The following is a 21,409-nucleotide window of genomic DNA, read 5'->3' on the forward strand; positions in this document are numbered from 1 at the left end:
TATGTTTGAAAACAAAAATAATTTGGAAGCCATATAACCATTTTAGCCTTACTTCATATTTTCTCTGAAATAAAGCTATGAAAAAGTTGGAGTAATGTGGTTTAAGCTTCCTAGTAGTAGGATTAGGCATGACAATTCAATCCGGACCCGCCCCGGACCCAGACGAAATTCGGATTTTTCGGTCCAGGCTCAACCTGTATCGGATTAAATAAAATCTAGATCCGAATGTGATTTTAATAACCCGCACATATCCGGGTCCGGTTCCGGGTTTAAGTGGACCCGTATATCTGAAACTCGAACCTGGATATATATTAATTTTTAAAAATTATTGTTAATATAAATAGGAAAAGAGAGTCCCAATGGTGCCCTAATTATAATTTTAGAGCCGCAACAAACATTTCCTCTCTCAATCCCTCTTCAACTCGTCATCATCAAATCAAATCAAATCATCGTCATCATCACTTGCCCATCGTCGCGGCTGTTCATCATCATCATTCGTTGTTTCCTTGTCTTCTCTGTTGCAATCAATAATCAACTGTGATACGGGTTGAACGCCACCTTCGCCAATTGCAATCAGGGCTGTGTTCATCATCATCAGTCGCCGTCACGACCACTAACCAGCTCCAATACGGTCAAAAGTAATGAGCTTGCCTTTGCCATTCATTGCCTCACAGGACAGCGATCCTTCAAGTTTGTGAATATTGAATCGTGAGTTCCTGCTTCCCTCGTTGAAAGTGATCAGTTTGATTCAAACACGAAACATGGTCGGTTTTGATTCAAACGCGAAGAAGCAGCAATAATGAAACAAATGACCTGATTTGTATTTGGTTTGTTTAGAACCTAGATTTGTATTTGATTTGCTGAAATCCTGAATTTGTATTTCTATTTGATTTTTCAGTTGAATTTAGGTTTTTTTTTTCAATTGGATTCATTAATCAGGGTTGAGAATCCGCATTTCGGAAACCCGAATTTTTCTGGGTTGAACCCGGTCCGAATCCAGAGTGAAAAAGATGGGTTTATTTCCAGGTCCGGTATAGAAAATATTTGTCCGGGCTCGGATCTGGAAGTCTGAACCCGGACCCAAACCTGGATTTTACCATCCCTAAGTAGGATGGGTGGGGGGTGGTGACACATAATAAACAATCCTAAAAGACCACTCTTTCGCCTAATAATGTCATTCAAAGTTTCAAACTTTAAAATCAAAATGAAAAGATCTTGATTTTTTTTTATCAATACATGAAAATTAATTAAATTTTTAAAATTAAATCAAATAAAAAAATTGAAACTTGAAGGCTTGGATGATTATTGTCAATGTCCACCTCCAACTAAATTAAGTTATTTATTTATTAATAATACCACATTTATATGTATGTATTCTAACGTGGATGTGCACGATTTTGTGTACGGGTGCCCACTATTACGGTCTTCCAAAACGTTTTATAACGCCGTAAAATGTTTTACATGATCGCGAAAGTGTTCATAACTTGTCATACGGGAAATCCCGCACTAAATCAGCCATATATATGCATTCAATATCTTTTGTGGTAAATAATTTTCCGAATGGCTATAGATTTTGCCACTTTGTGATCGTGTAAAGTTAACTTGGGTTGGGCGAACAACCTAAAACAAATCTTCACCGACAAAGTTCATTTTTTATTTTAATTATATTAAAATATCAAATCTGCACTCCAAAATTTGTGACATGTTCTCAGTAGTGAACATGCATCATCACATAAGTTCTGTGTAATAAATATATTTGATTAGATGTGATCCTCCTATACTACTATTCCATGCAGATTTTATGAAATCCTTACTTAGATACAAACACAAATTCTATTACAAAAGCTTCTCGTCCTCGGCCATCGCAAGTGCAAGTGCAAATGCAAACGCTACTGAATTATCAACTTTACAAGCTACCTTACAGTCGTGCGCAAGAGAAAGAGCACCCGTCCGAGGCAAAGTTTGCCATGCAAAGATCATCGGCATGGGGCTAAACAATGATACTCTAACATCCAACATTCTAATCAATTTCTACTCAAAATGCGGCCTCATAAGTGGCGCTCGCAAGGTGTTCGATGAAATGCCTCAACGATGTATTGTTTCTTGGAACACCATCATTGGATCGTATACAACAAATGGACGTGAGCAGGAGGCTGTTGCTCTTTTTATCAACATGCTAAGAGAAGGAAAAACCCCATATAGTGAATTCACCGTTTCGAGTGTTCTCTGCGCATGTGCTGCAAAACGTGATGTTTTTGAGTGTAAGCAGTTGCATGTTTTTGCTCTCAAGGCGGCTATGGATAGGAATGTGTTTGTGGGAACTGCATTGCTTGATGTTTATGCTAAGTGTGGTTTGATAAGTGATGCAAGTCGAGTTTTTGAGTCCATGCCAGAGAGGAATGAAGTTACTTGGAGTTCAATGGTGGCTGGGTTTGTGCAAAATGAGCTTTATGAAGAGGCTTTAATATTGTTTCGTAGAGCTCAAGTATTAGGCTTGGAATATAACCAGTTTACGATTTCTTCAGTTATTTGTGCTTGTGCTGGTCTGGCGGCTTTGATTCAAGGGAAGCAAGTTCATGCTGTTTTGTGTAAAACTGGATTTGGTTCAAATATGTTTGCGGCGTCATCTCTTGTGGACATGTATGCTAAGTGTGGTTGTGTTGTTGATGCTTATTTTGTATTTTCGGGCATAGAAGAGAAAAATGTTGTTCTCTGGAACACAATGATTTCTGGGTTCTCTAGACATGCACGTTCTGTGGAGGTAATGATTTTATTTGAGAAAATGCAGCAGGCGGGTTTGCACCCTAATGAACAAACATATATTTCAGTATTATCTGCATGTAGTCATATTGGTATGGTTGAGAAGGGGAAGAGTTATTTTGATCTCATGGTGAAACAGCACAATGTTTTACCCAATGTCTTTCACTATTCATGTATGATTGATATTCTTGGACGGGCAGGGCTGATTCATGAAGCTTATGATTTGATTTTGAACATGCCATTTGGTGCTACTGCTTCTATGTGGGGATCACTTTTGGCATCTTGTAGGAATTATAGGAATCTTGAATTGGCTGAAATAGCAGCTAAGCAGTTGTTTGGGATGGAACCAGATAATGCTGGAAACCATCTGTTGCTGTCAAACATATATGCAGCAAATAGAAGGTGGGAGGAAGTTGCAAGAGCGAGGAAACTTATTAGAGACAGTGAAGTAAAGAAGGAAAAAAGTAAGAGTTGGGTTGAAATTAAGGGCAAGGTCCATACATTTACGGTAGGAGAGAGAAACCACCCTAGAATTGCTGAGATTTACTCAAAGTTAGAGAAGTTGGTTGAAGAAATGAAGAAATTAGGTTATAAGCCCGAGACTGAGCACGATCTTCATGATGTGGAAGACAGCAGAAAGCAGGAACTTTTGATACATCACAGCGAGAAGCTGGCTCTTACTTTTGGGCTAATGTGCTTATGTCCTGGAGTCCCCATCAGGATTATGAAGAATCTCAGAATATGCGGGGATTGCCACAGTTTTATGAAGTTTGCATCAAGAATTGCAGGGAGAGAAACTATTGTTAGGGATTTAAACCGATTTCACCATTTTACAAATGGCAGTTGTTCCTGTTGGGATTTTTGGTAGTGTTCTACCTGACTGACAGCAACAAACCACTTGGGTTTGGCAAGTGGATTGCAATCAAAGGATCAGAGGTTCAATTGAGGTTGATTTCTGTAATGACATATTGAGATTTATGTTTTGTTGGTGGAATTTTGAATTCCTGAAAGGATCCGGCAAAGCAGAATTGGCCGTGCTCTCTAACCAACTCCTTTGACTTCAGAGATCTTTGCAAATGCATAGAGCACTGTAAATTAGAATTACTTGTTTAAGTTAGATTCACCTTACATTCTGTGCAATTTTTTTCTTGCCATCTATGGCATTGATGTTCTTAGAATTCGCTGTGTGGAGGGGTTTATGCTTGATGCAGGAAAATGGAAAACCAAAGTGGGGTGAAACTGTGAAACTAGGTTGCCACACATTATGAGCAAAAGAAGTGTTTTTGCAATAGTTCTCACATGAAAACATCTTAAAGAGCTGATATTCCCATGCTATCAATGCAGATTTTCTTCTACTGTCGCTGCATTCTTTTCTCAGTAATAACTGCAGTTTGCTTAAATTCAACTGCAAATTTTCCTTAGTTGTCACTGCATCTTCTCCTTTATTGTCGTTGCAATTCTACCTCTGTTAGGTCTTCTATTTTGTGATACAGATACCGTGATTTTTCCTTAACTACACTCAAAATTCATCTTCATTGTTACTGCCATCTAATGGCTTCCACTTTCGAAGCTGATAATTCATTTCGGCGTATGCACATCTAGGTGGCTTTATAAGGAGGAATATTAAAGTTTAAATTTCATAATGGTTTGCTCACGTGTTCATATGGTATTAACTTCTGAGTTTGGTAGCCATGATTCCAACTAATAATGCTTCTTTTCAAACCTGTAGGAACAGCTCAAAACTGAACCTTAAAAGCTTTATATGCTTTCCTAGAAGTTGATTCATAGGAATAGGCAGAATTTTGTCATGTATCTGAGCAAGTAGGATACAAAGTTAACATCCATTTTTTACCCCCTGAACAGTTGCATTACTATTCTGAGGATCATTCACGTTTGCTAAAATATCAGCGGGATTGTTTGCATTTTGCAAGTTTCAGAACAGTGAATACATCCACAATTCTAGATTACTGCATAAATGTAATCGGTAGAATTCTTTTACTGCTAAACTTTCACTACCTCAAATTATTTCACTGCTAAAAGCCCTCCAAGTTTCAAGTCAGAGTTTGTTTAATAGAAGAAAATGAGATGGAGGTTTAATTTGTATTTACTAGTTGATGATTGTCGTTTAAAGGTGAAATTATGTTCCTTATTGGACAAGGGGCGAGGTTGAATTTTCTTTTTTTAATTTTTTTTACAATCTAAATTCTATTACTGACACTCTAGATATATACCTTTGTAATACATTTCAAAAATCCATCGAATCTACTTTTACATATTGGAAAAATATTTACTAATTCTACTCTCTGAAGAAGAGAAATTAGCCCAATAAAAACCTCGATAAGATATGACCTCACCACTTAACTCTCAACATAAGTACCTCCAGCTTAAAATTTTCCTTCAAAGTGATTGAGGGCAATACATCTAGCATAAATATTTTATCTTCTTGTTCTCTTCTTTTCTTTTCTTATTTTTTTAATAATAAAAGATAAAACAAAAATAGAAAGAGTCAAAATTAAAATAAAACAAAAATAGTAAGAAGTCAAAATTAAAAGTATACTTGAAAAATTAAGAATACTAATTTTAGGCCCAGGCCCAGAAAAATAATTGGGTCAAAAATTGAAGTAGCAGCGCAGCCCGCCCTTTCTTAACTTACGATAAGTCCGCAGTCGGACAGTCCCACTTCCTGCCACGTGGCTGAATATTTATGGATGATAGTCAGCGAGAACTCCTGGGCAGCTCCGCAGTGGATAAAAAAGAAACCCTAATAACACATCCCTTTGTTCGTTATATCTCAGTTTCGCTAGCACTCGTCTTCGCTTTAGCTGCCGCAATCTCTTGACATCTCAAGCTCTTCTGCTTCACCGTCTTTGTCTTCTTCAAGAGTATGTTTTTTCAAATTAGGGTTTCGTTTATATGCCTGATTGCATGCAAAATTTTTATACTTTGTTTATATTCTCTTTGTGAAACGCAATTCTTAGATTGTCATCTGGGTATTATATAGTTAAAAATATGTGATCCTAAAATACTGGGCACTGTTAGTTTTCTTTTATTATGCAAGGAATTCGAGAGTTTCTTACTTTTTATTTTTCTTTTGTAAATTAAAAAAAAACTTCATTTTGGGTTCAGGCATTGAAATGTCTAATCGAAGGTTAATCGTTTTATTAAGCTTAATTTTATTATGTCTCTGAAATCCTAAGCTCTAAAAAATAGCAGGTTCATATATTTTCTTGTCTCTTAATTTGGTAGTTTCTTTTTAGTTGGTTTATTATTCGAATTCTACTTGTTAATTTTTATCTGCTTTTGAATGTCTTATATCAAGCTTTTTTTTTTTTTTTTTGTAACATTATTTTTCTTGTCGGTCTGCTGTTTGAAAGAAACTTCTTCCCTATTTGCAGCAGCAGCAGCAGCTTCTTAAACTGAAATGGGTCGTGTTCGTACCAAGACCGTGAAGAAGTCCTCTCGCCAGGTGATTGAGAGGTACTACTCAAGAATGACACTGGACTTCCATACCAACAAGAAGATTTTGGAGGAGGTTGCTATCATCCCCTCGAAGAGGCTGCGTAACAAAATTGCTGGGTTCTCAACCCATTTGATGAAGAGGATTCAGAAGGGTCCAGTTCGTGGAATCTCCCTTAAATTGCAGGAAGAGGAGCGCGAACGCCGCATGGACTTTGTGCCTGATGAGTCAGCTATTAAGACTGATGAAATTAAGGTTGACAAGGAAACCTTGGATATGCTTGCTGCTCTTGGCATGTCTGACATTTCTGGGCTTGTTGAAGTTGAGCCACAGAGCATGATTGCTCCTCCAGTTTTTGGTCGGGGTGGTGGCAGGAGGTACTGAGTTAATTGAGGCTTTGTGGCTCAATCAAGAATGAGAAGTTTAGGTTCTTATTAATCAGTACTTCTTGTGTTTGTTATGAATGCTTTTGTGACTAGTTTTCTTTACTATTTTAAGAAGGGTGTTTAGTTAAAACTTGAACTCTGGCATCATACTTTAGTTGATTTAATGGACTTGTTTTGTCTTTTCATTTTATTTGTTTTACTGGGATGCAACTTACTGAAGTTATAATGCATATTAGTTTTGCAGTTGCTCTTTAGATTGTTTGTTGCATTGGCTTGAATTGGATCTCCTATCATGGTGTGGTGTTGAGGCAATTATGTAGTAGTTTTACTTCAACCGTGGATAATAGTTGAATTCTAACTATTGGTTCATGTCTGACTTGAACATGGTTTCGTTACTATTGAAATTTGGGTACTTGTTTGTTGGGAATGCTTCACCAATCAGGCAGTTGGTAGCCTTGAACGATGAGCATGCTTACATCGTTTATGCCTCCAGTTCTTGAAACGGAGTGGGGGTGTACCAATGTTGTCTATTCAATTAGACTATTGTGGAAAGTCCTAAATATTTTTCTACTCTACTTCGTACTTACGAGCATTATGTTTTGATTTATGGTGAAAACCAGTATTGTTGAGTTGTGGATTGCGGACAACTCAGCCTTGGAATTGGTTTTAGCAATGAGAATTGTGTTATTGCGGTAATGATTGTACATCTGCAATTTGCAGGTAGTATATTTGGTTTAAATTTCAAGATACATCTGCAATTTCCAGATTCATGGGGGTTACCTAATATTATCTGTCAATACTTAGCAATGGGTCACTTTTGTTTTCTCTGCATAATTCAATTTTACTCCCATCGGCATCACTTCAGGAATTTAGGTAGCGTTTACTTTTTGAATTGGAGTAGGAATCCTGAGGAGTGAGAATCTTAGGATTAGGAGTGTGGAGTGAGAGTGAGAGTAGGTTATTTACTTATATTGGAATGGAAGCATGGAATGGAGATCAGAATCTAATTTATGTGTTTACTTTATCTTGGATTGAGAGTAAATAGTTTCAAATTACAATTTTATCCTTATTTAAAGAATTATAGTTTTTAATTACAAAGTTAATAAAAATTTATATTTAATGAATAAAAAATTATTTTATTATATTTGTAAATTTATAATAATTATTAATATTCTTAATTATGTACATCACAATTTTTTATTAATTTTAATTTTAATTATATAAATTAAAAATTATTGATAAGGGCAATATATATGAAACAATTTTACTATTAACATAGTACAAAATTAATATTTTCTTAGAATAAACTATTTATTAGTATTAATTATTAATATTAACTAAATATATTACTATTATTTTTAAATAAATATAATAATATTATATTTTCAAATAAAGATGGTATATAGTAATCTTATTAATTCTCTATTAATATAATAATATTATTTTTAAGTAATTTAAACTTAGAATCAAACCAAATTATTATTTAGGTAAATATAATAATATTATTTAAATAAATATAATATTATTTAAATATTTATTAAATATAATTATAGTAAATTTAATAAAAGGAGAGTAAAAAAGAAGGGTAAATATAAAATGAAAAATTATTTTATTTAATATAATTATATTAAATTTAAATATTATTATATAAAATAATAATATAATATTATTTAGTACAAAATTAATATTTTCTTAGAATAAATTATTTATTATTATTAATTATTAATATTAATAAATAAATATAATAATAATATATTTTCAAATAAAGATAGCATATAGTAATATTTATTAATTCTCTATTAATATAATAATATTATTTTTAAGTAATTTTAACTTAGAATCAATGCAAATTATTATTTAGTTAAATATAATAATATTATTCAAATAAATATAATATTATTTATTTTATTTTATTAAATATAAAATATTAAATATTAAATTAAATAAGAGAAATGGTAAAAATGAGAGAGATGGGAGTGGATTCCCACTCCCACCTCTTCCCATGGGAGTCCCACTCCCATTCCTCACTCTAAAAATGGGTGGGGCTTACGGAGTGGGATTCCCAATCCTTCTCTAAATTGATGAAGTAAACACTGGAGTGGGAGGAATCTACACTCCTCACTCCCACTCCAGCAAGTAAACATACCCTTATACTCTGTTAATGTAAATATTTGACTAACTTTGACTGATAAGATATCATTTCTAACCTTGGAATTATATGAAAGATAAATGAAAATTCAGTTTACCATTGAATCAATGTAAATATGTAATTACAAAGAATAGAATATTAAAAATATTCGCATAATATTGTCAACTAACACCAAAGTAAAAGTCAAATTTTTGTGAAATTGCAACTAGGGGTGGGCAAAAAAACCGTAATGTTAAAAAAACCGAACCGAACTGACGGTTTTTTTTAATTCGGTTCGGTTTTTATTTTTTAAAAAAACCGAATATACCGTTTGTAAAAAAAACCGAAATGTCGGTTCGGTATTCGGTTCACTTAGCTGAACCGAAAAACCGAACCGAAGAACCGAATTATTTTTTTATTTTATTCAAATCAAACATGTGTTAATAATTTTATTCAAATCAAACATGATTTTATTCAAATCAAACATGTGTTATTTCTCTTTATAACATTATGATTATGTTTATATAGATGGAGTATTGGAGTTTGGTTATGTATTTTGAAATTTTAATATTTCATATTTTGGGAGTATCTTATTAATAATTAGTAAGATATTAGTGATAAAATGTGTTTTGAATACTTTGTATTTATTGTTAATATTTGTAATAAAATTAGGATAAATTAATTGTTGAAAAAAATTATTACATTTATGAGGCCCAATGGGCTAAAAATTTAAAAATTCAAAATAGGCCCAATAGGCCCAAAACCGAAAAAACCGAACCGAACCGAACCGATCCGAAAAGAACCGTTTGAGTTCGGTTCTTATTGAGTTTGGTTCTTATTCGGTTCTTTTTATAAAATAACCGATTTAAATCGGTTCTACTTAATTTCGAACCGAACCGAACCGTGCCCACCCCTAATTGCAACGGTCCTAACCCCCAAGTCCAATCGACATCAAATTGTTAAAATTCTGATTAAATGCAGAGGAGGTGTGTCGTCGTGGGGCGTTGGCTAACTGTGGCATTGCCAAGCAGCATCTTCAAAACTTAAAAATTTTAATTGATCCTCATTTTTTATCATCTTCTCATAAATATGTTTCAAGAAATTAATATGATAAAATCTAAGTTAAAAAGGTCTATTTTACCATTTAGCCTGTTAAAAAATAACACAAAAAGTTTATAAGGGGTGTGCATTATATTTATACCTCCACTAAAGTTTCACTCTAGCAAAATAAAAGATATGATCGAACCAAATTTGTGGCATTACTAGAAATGTTGCATTGTTGTAAAAACGCATTCCTATATCTCTAGAAACTTTTTTTTTCCCGAACTATTTCTATTGGTATACACTTTCTAACAATTAGTTTGTAACATAAACCTTAATAATAATAATTGAGAAAATTAAAATAAAAAAATTGTTTGTCTAAATACTTGTATAGAAGTCTTTTTCTTTGCTGCTAAGGCTTCAGTATTATAGAGTGGCCTCTCTAAAATTTAAATCTTGGGTATGAGTCTCATTAGACTGCATATGCCCTTAAAAAAAAATATCTTTCTCTCTCTTAACGAATAATTTTATTTTAGATATTGGAAGAAATTAAATATATAAATAGTTTATATATATCTATGCAAATGCATTCTTCAAATCAATAATCACCAGTTTATATCTTGCTATATCATAAAGTTCACGTTGGTATTCATAGGTGATATAAGAAGCTAGGGTCTTTTATCGAACAAGAGATCAGATATAATCAAGATATGACAAAAATTTAAAATTACCATGAAAAGAAAATTCAAAATCTATTCAAACTGGAAGAGTACAAACAATACCATCCATTGATGGGTGATGAGCTCCCATACTGGCTATCTTAATTTTTTTTTTTTTTAAAATACAGTTAGTATACTCATAATTTCTTCTTGATTCATTCTTAACAACTAGAAGTTCATTAACAGTAAAAATCAAATAATTCAAAATTGTTTGTCAAACAATATGTCAAAATTCATCCCACAAAAGAAATTATTTTGAATTATTAAATTTTGTTATTTAAACGAAATAACTCTTCCTATTTAAAGAAATAACTCTTCCTATTTGAATTGTACTTGCACTTCTGACAAAATAACTTAAGTGTTAGTGAATGTCATAATTGAGCTTGAAGTTTTTTTTTTTTTTTTGATGAGAAAGTAAAGCTTCCTATTAAACAAACTTTGACAGTAACAAACATGATTTGAACTGGAAAGTCTTCTAGCCATACAACAGGGTTCTCATAATCTAAAACTACTTTGGCTAGAGAGTGAGCAACAACATTACGCTTTCTTGGAACGAATTGAATTGATGCCCTACTCTGGTTCTTTAGATTTGCTTGAATCTCTTCCACCGTCCAGCAAATTTCTGCCATGCTGCTCTTTCTTTTCAGAGATAGCTCCACCACTTCTGAAGAATCTGACTCAATGATGATTGGAACACATTTTGCTTGGAAAGCGACTTGAATACCAAACATCACTGCTTCAGCCAGCCTCCATGCAAGCCACATCTCCTCTGTATCCAATACTCTGAACTGCTACGGCTCAAATTCTCTCTGTTTTCTTTCATTTTCCTCTTCACTTTCTCACTTCCCAAACAATTCTTTCATTAAGTCATAACACAAAAATAAATGAATTGAGAAACAAATCTATTCGTTTCTTTCCTTTTTCGGTAGTTTTTCTAGTAAAAGTCAAATACATTTACATGATAAAGTTTATGTTGTTTAATTCATGGATTGTGTACCTAGCCAGAACCAGATTCTCTGTATACGCAACAAAATGATGATTTCAAATGAGAAATTTAATGGAAAACAAGACATGTTAAAAAATGTCCCAAAAAAAAAAAAATTATGAAATCTGCCCATAGTGTTGGATATAGGAAAATTGTTGAAACGAGGGCATAGTAGTTTTAAATTATTAACTCTCAGAGCAACTAAAAACTACATAAACAGTTCAACAAAGAGTCACTGATCGTTAGTAGGAGTAATTGGCGCTGGCCACAAGGTCTGTAGAAGTGCTCTAGCTCGACACCACATTGCATAGCTAGGGAAGGTCAAGTAGACAGTATCCAGATCATATGGATGGGAAGCTATGATTATGATTTCATCCGAATTGAGGGCTTTATCGTTTCCTTGACACCATATCCTTCAAATAAACCTTATGCACCAACCTCCATTGGCCTACGTAAGTTACCACACTCTTCAAACTGACACCATCTGTTAAAAAATAATGGAGGATTATAGGTAATTGTCGCATGCCTCTGCAGACGCCAGTGAAATTGATTTGGCATATCTGGTATTGCGTCAATAGGTAGATTAATAATCACTCAACATTGCCCTGCACTCCTCGAAGGATCGTTTGCAGCAATTGTATTATCTGCATTTACCCAGTGGAGGATCCCATTGTGAGCAGCAAGATATCGAGACCATTGCAAACTATACAAGCTCTTAGGTGATGAAACCAAACATTGGCTCCATTTACCACTCTCTCTGATCGGACAATCTCCACAGTAAACTCATTACGGATAGCCTGTAAAAAAAACTCTCAAGGGTCTTGCTCTTGATCTTCTTCTCTGTAAAGGGGGTTGCTTGCTGCTGAGGAGGGGCTTGAAGTAAAAAAATAACCATGCATTTAATGAGTTTTATTTATATTATATGAATTTCACGGAGCCGCCTATGTTGCAACAGTTGCAACATACCACTACTTTTGTCATTTTGTAATTTAACCATTGGATCCAAGGGCAAGAATGGTAAAAGCAAATCCAACGGCAGGGTATATTTATTTTGGTTTTTTTCATTGCAATCCCTCTTATGTTGTGAAATGCCAGGAAAAAATATTATTATTATTATTTTATTTATTAGATTAGTTGTTAAATGATATGAATAAAGAATAAGTATGAAATTTAAGAAGACTTTTATTATTAATATTAGGTAATTACAATGCATGGTTTAATACTCGTTTATTTATTCCACAAATTCATAAATATTTTGTAATTTATTAATTATTACTATCATTTCTAGATCTACTCTCATTATTTAAATTTATTAATAATTATATATTAATTATTATTTTTATATTAATTATTAATATATAAATATAATATAATATATTTTTAATATTATAATTATCATAGTAAAAATAAAAAATATAATTTAAATATATTTAATGTTTCAATTAAGACAAAAGTTAGCACACTGTAGTGAATTATATAATTGGCTACAATCTAACTTTTAAAACTTCCAAACATAGGTAAGTAATAAATTAATGTGAATAATATTATAACAATATACAATATTATGTTCTAAATACATTCTAATGGTGCGTTTATTAAATAAGAATTGAAATGAGCTAGAATTGTAATAAGGAATTTGAATTAAAATAAGTTATTTACTTGAGCTATAGGAATAGGAATCGGAATGAACAACATTCTCATTTATGTGTTTACTTTATTTTATAATTGGAATAGACTATTATAAGTTATTAAAATGCCATTTGTTAATTGTGTCCCTAATATTATTTGTATATATTATAATTAAACAATAATAATAATAAAACTAAAAATAATAATTATGACAATAATGTTAATTAAAACAAAAAATTAAAAATTTAACAATAACAATAATAACAACAAAATTAACTGAAATAATAATATTAATAATGATAATAATAAAAATTATTAATAAGTTTTAATAATAATAGTAATAACAACAATAATTAATAATAATAAAAATAATAAAGTTAATATATTTTAATAAAAATAATTTTAATAATAACAAGATAAATATTAATATTAATGAATTAATTACAGTATAATAACAATTAAAATAATAAAAGAAATAAATTTTAATAATAATAATGACAGTAATAATCATAAATAATAATAATTAAAATAAATAAAAATAATAAAATTTAATAGAAATAATCTTATATAATAATAATGATATTAATAATAATAATAATAATAATAATAAATTAAAATTCTTTTCAAATGTCATTTTATTCCAAAAATGGACTTATATGTAAAAGTTTGTTACGTTTAGTGGCTATTGAATTTTGCAGAAAATATAAGGTAGTGTGGTGTAATCAAACACAAAATGACAAAAGTTGTTGTATGTTGCAACTGTTGCAACATAGGCGGACCCGAATTTCACTCAATAGTAATAAACATCTTTAAATTACACAAAAAGATGTCATTAAATTAATAATGAAATCCATAAAATGTTAAAAATGGATACCATAATTATTTCATTCTTTTGTAACATCATTACATGACCAATCACATTAATAAAATATCAATATGGTTAAACAATTGTTGTGTAGTCTAAAATTTATAATAAAATTTTCAACATCGATATCAAAGTTCAAATCCCATGTGATTGAAGAAACTTTGTTAATCTATAACTTTTTATATCTTTTCTTATTTTACTCTTATATTTTATTATTTATCAGTGATAAATTTTATTACATTATAGGGAAAAATAGTTAAAAACACTTTAAAAAAAAAAAAGCCAAGTTAACATTCATTGTAACAGTAATGAATTTTGAAACATACCTGGAAAATGGAAGAATGCATTTTTCATCCCTGATAGGCGTCATATTTACTACTTACAACCCTACTAAATTTTTAATTACATGTTTCATGCATTTCATTAAGGGATAATGGAACTAATTGTGAAAATAAGAGCAAAACTGGTATTTAAAATGTAATATTTCAAAATTAAAATTAAAATCTAACACAAGTCATTGGGATTAGATGAAAAAGAAAAATGCAAGCGCTTGTTTGGTAATTTCATTGAGATAATCATTTTCATCTTCTCTTTAATTTTTGTATCATACTATTTAGAAATATCATAAAATTCTCTATGGAGGGGTAGAATAGTAAATGAACAAAAAATTATTAACTTTTTATGTCATCTCTTAACGAAAGGGAAGAAACATGTATTTAAAAATCTAGGGATGTGAGAGATAAACATAACATTGGTCCGATTATATTGGAACCGCTCTAAGGTTGAGCACTCTTTCATAACTATACGATCAAAGTTATAACATATTTTTTACTATTTATCACTTTGCGTGTGTGGTTATGATTTGTACTCTACCTTAGAGTAGTTCCAAGGTAGTCATGACCATATAACATTTATCAAGGATGAAATATGCATTTTTCGAATAATTTACGAAAGTAATTTTTCAAATAATTTACTAAAGTAACAATAACATTTGATCATTTTCCTTAAAAAATATAATATAGAAGGGCATCCTCTTTCAATCATCACCAAATTCCGCGTGTATTGGCAATGTGATGATGATTCAAATTAACCTGTTGAAAATTAATGACCTAACAAAATGGGCATAAAGAAAATGTATTGGAGTAAGACAATTAAATCATTACCACATATAATGTTTCATGCCATGACTAAAGAAATATGTTAACATATCTTATAATCTTGGTAATTAATTTTCTCTTGATCCAATTTTTATATTAACAGGAGTAGTGATCGCAGAAATCCCAATGAGGGTAGGCACTGAGGGATTTTTTTTCATGTAGGGAAGATACGAGGGACAATTTTATATCCAATGTCTTGTTTAGAGAAGCGACAATGATGATTGATGGGAATTAGGTGGAATCCTCATGCTCTCCACCTTTCACTTTTCTATTTCTATTTTTAAAAAAAAAAAATTATTAGTGAATACATGTAAAATTTAAATTGTAAAGTATGAGTGTGAATAACAAATATCATAATATTGATAAATAATATAAATATTATTTAATATCAATAATTTGATGTAATTGCCACCATTATTTAGTGAAGTTTAATGAATATCATTTTGTTGATAATTTTTTTCCGTGTGACTTTTGTAATGGATTACATTAATGCAAGAGATATTATCAAGTTTTATTTTTGAATAAGTTCATAGATTGTCTTGTAATGCAGATGGCATTGACTTAATTTGACGGTAATATAGTTTTACATTCAAATTTTTTTTACTTTAATATGATTAAATAAATGTCAGAAAATAAAAATATAGCAGTTATTCGGGAATTGGATGCTCTCAGGAATCCCCTATTATTATTCATAGATCCTCATCTTTTCCCCTTAAGCTCATCTTCTCCCCTTAATCAATTCTAATGGAGACAGAGAGGATATGAGAACATAAACAAAATATTAGAGATGGGTACGAGAAAATTGATCCCCTTACTAGCCCTAGAGAGGAGTGACTTCATTCAAAGTTTTTGTATTTATAAACTTTCCATGTTGTTTCTCCTTCTTCTACATGTAGCAACATACAAATCTTACACAAAACTCTCTTGAATCAGCCTAAGCAATATGAAATATGTCAATTTATGAAGGGGATATACTAAAATAGTTTTGACTGTTTTTATCCTCTAAGCTATTGAAAGTATCAAACTCCCCCAATTTACCATAAAAAAGACGAAAAATTAATCTTGTCAGATTCTTTTGTATAGGAGAACAGTTTTTTAATTTTTAATTTTTAATTTTTAATTTTATTAGCTTCTTGTGCGTCCAACTAGCTTAACCGACGGGTTACGTTTTGTGGAAGATAAATAACAATTATAGTGAAAACTTTTGTACCTTTCAAAATAGCTATAATAATGCTAAGAGAACAAATAATTAATTATAGGAAAATATCAACTATTATAATTTGATATTATTTTTCATATTTATATGTACATAATCAAGATTCTTACTATGTGTACGTTTATTATTTATACTGCTTCGAATTACAGAGAGAATCTTAATGCTTCTTTCACTAAAGACAATAACGTGAATCAATTTCAAATAATTATTTAAAATATTCAATTTAGTAGATAAGCTTCAGGCTACATTAAGTTGATAAGATTGAATTGGACTAACTATATAATAAGATTAAATTACATTGATCAACTAGGCAGGATTATATATAAAAGTGTCTTGTATATTTGCATAGGACTAGACTGGAGGATTTTAAATTTAATTGAAACTGGAGACTTCTTGAGTTTTTATATCTCGATTTGTAATCACTGTGCATTGCTGATCAGCGAATGTTGATTTTGTTGACCTTGCCAGATTGATGAAGAGCTATGAGATCATGTTACATTCTGGCAGAGATCGAACATCAGGCAATATGGACACTGCTAGGAAAGAAGTGTAGGAAGTTCAGTCATATGAGATCAACATTAATCCTTGGCACAAATGACTGAATATTTCGAAATAATTGTCCGTATTCATAGTCATTCTTAAACAAATCAAATCCTACAAACTTCAATACAAATATCCAAAACCTTATTATTTGAAACGAACTGAATACATACTACTGGAATACACAAAATATATTGCCTTAGAAAGCTCCCAGGAAACACTTCCGATCACCTTTTTAACCGTCCTGCCCTGTGATTAGTAAAAGTGTGAAAACATAAAAATACAGAGTAATAATTAAGACACAACATAAATTTACATCACCTGGCAAAAGCTAAAGGTTAATTTGCATCACTCAATTATCTCTTTGCATGTTGGATACAATTCTTTGTCCGAGAAGAATGTTCTTGATTGATTGTAATTGGTGGACAACATTTGTCATGTCCATTCGATCTTCTGGTGACTCCATTGAACAAGCAACTCCGATTCTTGCCATAGCAACGAGGCATTCTATTTTGCTGTTGATTCTTGCTTGCCTTTGCCTCTGGTTACCATGAACAGCCAAATCTTCATCATCACTTAGCAGAGTTGAATCTACGATGTCCACTACATGATCAGGCAAGGCCGTCTTTGCAAAGTTATGTAGATTCATATCACCCTCAAACATGATATCTGTTGGTTTTTTTCTTGTTACCAATTCTAACAGTAATATTCCATAACTGTAAACATCTCCATTTATTGACACCTCACTTCCTAGGCCATACTCTGCCATTCAAATTAAAAAGTTAGTACATAATTTTTCAAAAGAAATTGAAGAGTATTTGCAAATGAAAAAATGTTGCAAAGTTTGTTTGAAACGTTACAGTGAAATCTTCATAAAGAGAGCATTTTTTGTATCTTTTTGGAGATCATGCTGTAATAAAAATAAGAGATAATACCTGGGGCAATATAGCCAATAGATCCTTTGGCAAAGATGGAGCTTGTTTGCGCATGAGAGAGTGGAAGGAATGTTGCCAAGCCGAAATCACCTACATGTGCAATCATTTCCTCATCAAGAAGAACATTGCTGGGTTTTAGGTCACAATGTACTATTGGAGGTTGACAATCATGGTGCAAATAACTCAGTGCACATGCTACATCGATGCCGATGTCTAGTCTCTGAAGCAAATTTAAACTCCTTGGTGCCTCTTCTGTTTCATCTTCTCTAGTGATAGGATGCAACCACTCCTCTAGGCTTCTATTATGCATGAACTCAAAGACAAGGGCCTTGAAATCATTACCTTGATAATCCACTCCTGAACATGCAGTGAGAATCTTTACAAGATTTCGATGCCTGATGTTCTTCAGCGTATTGCACTCAGCTATGAAACTCTTGAAAGCTCCATGATGAAGAAGATTAAAAACCTTCACTGCAACAATTGTTTTACCCTCATCAAGAATTCCTTTATAAACAGACCCAAAGCTACCCGCACCAATCAGATTTGCTGAGGTAAACCCATCCGTAGCATTGTACAGATTTTGGTATGATATGTTTGGGAATGAATTTATTGGACTACTTGGATTTTGATTCTCTTTTCTTTTCCTTACCAAACAAATAATCAGAAAAGATAGAGCTAAAGAAAGTCCTATAAGCCCAGAAATAATAGCCAGTGCTAATTTCAATGCAAGGGTCAATCTCTTATGTTTAGATTTCTTTGGACTGCATGTTGGAAGCCGAAATTCATGTGTACCACCACATAGCTTGAGGTTTCCTAAAACCGAAGTAATACTTGCATTCCTAAAGACTCCTTCTGTTGGCACCATACCCTCAAAGTCATTGTTAGATAGATTTAAATATTCCAACAATTGAAATCCCACCAAAAATTCCGGAATTTTACCCGAAAGGTTGTTTTGAGACAAATCCAAGACACTAAGACCTCTTAAAGAACTCAAAGACGACGGAATAGGACCCTGCAAAAAGTTCCCTTGCATCTGTAATAGTTCCAATTTTATGCAACTACCGAGGGTTCTTGGAATCTCACCTCTTAACTTGTTTTCAAAAACATTTAACATTTCTAGATTTTTTAGATTTCCAACTTCATTGGGAATGGGTCCAGTTAGTTGGTTTCTAGACAACTCTAGAACAATCAACAACGATGAGAGACCAAGGAGTTGAGGTGGTATGGTACCAGTAAGATTGTTATTAGAAAGATCAATTATTGTCAAGGTTTCGCTCTGGCCTAGGCTTGAAGGTATGCTGCCCTGAAGAAAATTGTAACTTAGCTGTAGATTGAATAGCTTCAAATTTCCAATAGAAGGTGGAATATTTCCTAGGAATCTATTTTCCTGTAGGCGCAACTCCCTTAAATTTTGGAGCTCTCCGATGGCAGGGGGGATGGTACCTGATAATCGGTTGTTCCACATCTCTAGCCTCAGCAATTTGACAAACTTTCCAAAAGCTGCTGGGATGTTTCCAAATATTTTATTGCTATCAAGGAGCAACACTTCAAGAGTTGTTGAGAAGTTGCTAATGCATGCTGGTAGTAACCCTCCAAAATTGTTGATATTTATATGAAACCATTTTAACCTTGTTGCATTAGTCAAAGAGCAGAGGAAGTTTAAATCGCGGTGTTCTCCACTCCCAAGACTGTTTCTTGTAATTACGAAATGAGAAAGCCTTTGTAGCTTTTCCAAATAAGGCACTTCTCCCGTTAGTTTATTACTATTGACTTGAAATACTTCCAAGTTTGAGGCATTGGATATAGCAGGTGGAATAGCTCCAGTAAGTTGGTTTCTACCAACGCTAAAAAATTGGAGATTTTGGAGAGTAAAACCAATGTCCAGGGGAATAACCCCTTGAATTTGGTTTATTCCTGCGTCAAAAACTGTGATGGAAGAGATATTGAAGATTGAGGAAGGAATAGTACCGGACAACCTGTTTTGAGCCATTGTCAGGTTTACAAGATTCTTCAACCAGCCAAAAGTATCAGGGATACTCCCATCCAAATTATTGCGCGACAAAAACAGAAAACTAATGGATGATAAGTTTCCGAACGAAGGAGGTATACTTCCTGTCAGATTGTTATAACTTACGGAGAAATATTCAATCTTTGACAAGGAGCCAAGTTCTGAAGGAATTTTTCCCACCAACTCATTAGAGGATAGTCTGACCCGGATAAGGTTTGAGCAGCTGGATATATTGGCAGGAATTTCTCCACCAATTGAGTTGTTGTGAAGAGCCAGTACTTGCAATCTTCGCAAACGATCAAATTCTGAAGGGATTTCATGGTGGAAGCTATTATTGTGGAGATCTAGAACTTTAAGAAAGCTCAAATTTCCAACGTGAGCTGATATATATCCTGCAAGTTTAAGGGACTTCAAGTCCAAGATTGTGACTCTCTGGTGCTGCCTACGACTACATGTAACACCATGCCATTGGCAGAAGTGAATGGATTCATTCCATGAGCCGAAGACACCAAGAGGGTCATGAGTGATCTTGGACTTGAACTCAAGCAAGGCTAGCCGGTCTGTCTCATTCCCGGCAACTGTAGAAGCCGTCACCCCAAGGAATTCAGGAACGAGGTGCAGACTAAAGTAGAATACTAGGACAGCATACAGAGCAAAAAAAGAGCAGGACACTTTTATGCCCATGTTGAATTAACGGCAAATTTCTCTCTTTCAGTATAGCTAGTTTTTGGTGAAGTATGGGTTTCTTGATGTTGGAGGTTCAAGAATAGATATTTTAATATTATCACATACCGTTCGTTCTCGTAGGCTTCAACTTCAATTTTTTCATTAATTCTTGGTGGAAATTGGATAATGACGGGAGGGATTTTATTCAAACTTGGATCGTATGAAATTTCTACGAATTTGATGCCTACAACTTGAAGAATGATTCAGCATATTTAACCTAAAAAACTATTTAACATTAAATATCTGATTATATTTTTTCTTTTTACAATCTAAAAGCGCAAACAATGAAACTTTATACTCAAAAATTGACTTTTATGATAAAATGTTCACGATAATGCCACTTGCTATAAGTTTAATATAATTCTTATAAGGGATATTATCATTTTCCCACCAAAGGTATTTTGACACATTATGTTAGTACCACGGTTTGGTAAAACCATCAATTTACCACCAAACATTTAAACTATTAATATTTTTTCACAATTTCGTTAAAACTCAGTTAATATGTAACGGAAAATTCATAAAAGGTTAATTTTACCCCTGGAGCGTAAAAGACCATGTAATTAACCTTGAGCTTATAAAATTGAGCTTTTGCTTTATCTCATCAACAAGTTGAGTTTTATGTGATTTAAGATTAAAATATTAATCAAACTACAAAATTATGTCATTTAAGAAATTATATTTAAGTATTTACTTAATTAAAGTTTTAGTTAACCAATAAGTGACTTAGATTTAAGACTCTAGTTGATCTCTCATTTGAGAATGTTAATTCACTTACTTAGCATTATGTGGTGTTTTCTTTAAAGATTTTGAATTGTTTGATGGTTGTGAGAGTAAAATTTGAAATAATAAAAACT

At 32.3% G+C, this 21,409-nt stretch overlaps 3 protein-coding genes across 5 annotated transcripts; 2 read left to right on the top strand and 1 right to left on the bottom strand.

The window, feature by feature from the left end:
* The first annotated feature begins 1,411 nt into the window (after positions 1-1,411).
* Positions 1,412-4,181, top strand: LOC102626818 (pentatricopeptide repeat-containing protein At5g04780, mitochondrial). The gene has a single exon (XM_025100371.2). It carries the CDS (start codon positions 1,802-1,804, stop codon positions 3,626-3,628), a length of 1,827 nt encoding a protein of 608 aa, XP_024956139.1. The 5' UTR covers positions 1,412-1,801; the 3' UTR covers positions 3,629-4,181.
* A 1,308-nt stretch (positions 4,182-5,489) lies between these two features.
* On the top strand, positions 5,490-6,788 carry LOC102627092 (40S ribosomal protein S17-3). 2 transcript variants are annotated; one of them, XM_006485398.4, is made up of 2 exons: positions 5,490-5,642; positions 6,156-6,788. In XM_006485398.4, the coding sequence occupies exon 2, from the start codon at positions 6,182-6,184 to the stop codon at positions 6,599-6,601; it is 420 nt and encodes a 139-aa protein (XP_006485461.1). In that variant the 5' UTR covers positions 5,490-5,642; positions 6,156-6,181; the 3' UTR covers positions 6,602-6,788. The 2 variants fall into 2 exon arrangements, with proteins under 2 accessions (XP_006485461.1, XP_006485463.1); XM_006485400.4 differs by having other exon boundaries at positions 5,503-5,642; positions 6,159-6,788.
* A 9,796-nt stretch (positions 6,789-16,584) lies between these two features.
* LOC102627772 (probable LRR receptor-like serine/threonine-protein kinase At3g47570) lies at positions 16,585-20,636 on the bottom strand. Of its 2 annotated transcripts, XM_006485402.4 has the most exons (3): positions 17,819-20,636; positions 17,205-17,645; positions 16,585-17,132 (listed from the first exon to the last, which is right to left on the bottom strand). In XM_006485402.4, exons 1-2 carry the CDS (start codon positions 20,508-20,510, stop codon positions 17,236-17,238), a joined length of 3,102 nt encoding a protein of 1,033 aa, XP_006485465.1. In that variant the 5' UTR covers positions 20,511-20,636; the 3' UTR covers positions 16,585-17,132; positions 17,205-17,235. The 2 variants fall into 2 exon arrangements, with proteins under 2 accessions (XP_006485465.1, XP_006485464.1); XM_006485401.4 differs by having other exon boundaries at positions 16,585-17,645.
* Positions 20,637-21,409: the final 773 nt, after the last annotated feature.

This window comes from Citrus sinensis, chromosome 4 (assembly GCF_022201045.2).
Source record: "Citrus sinensis cultivar Valencia sweet orange chromosome 4, DVS_A1.0, whole genome shotgun sequence".
NCBI lineage: Eukaryota > Viridiplantae > Streptophyta > Magnoliopsida > Sapindales > Rutaceae > Citrus > Citrus sinensis.

Coding starts and splice junctions, on each gene's coding strand:
- LOC102626818 (XM_025100371.2), top strand. CDS start 1,802: ATGAAATCCTTACTTAGATACAAACACAAATTCTATTACAAAAGCTTC.
- LOC102627772 (XM_006485402.4), bottom strand. CDS start 20,510: ATGGGCATAAAAGTGTCCTGCTCTTTTTTTGCTCTGTATGCTGTCCTA. Junction 17,646..17,818: donor TATTGGCTATATTGCCCCAG/GTATTATCTCTT, acceptor TTTGAATGGCAG/AGTATGGCCTAGGAAGTGAG.
- LOC102627092 (XM_006485398.4), top strand. CDS start 6,182: ATGGGTCGTGTTCGTACCAAGACCGTGAAGAAGTCCTCTCGCCAGGTG.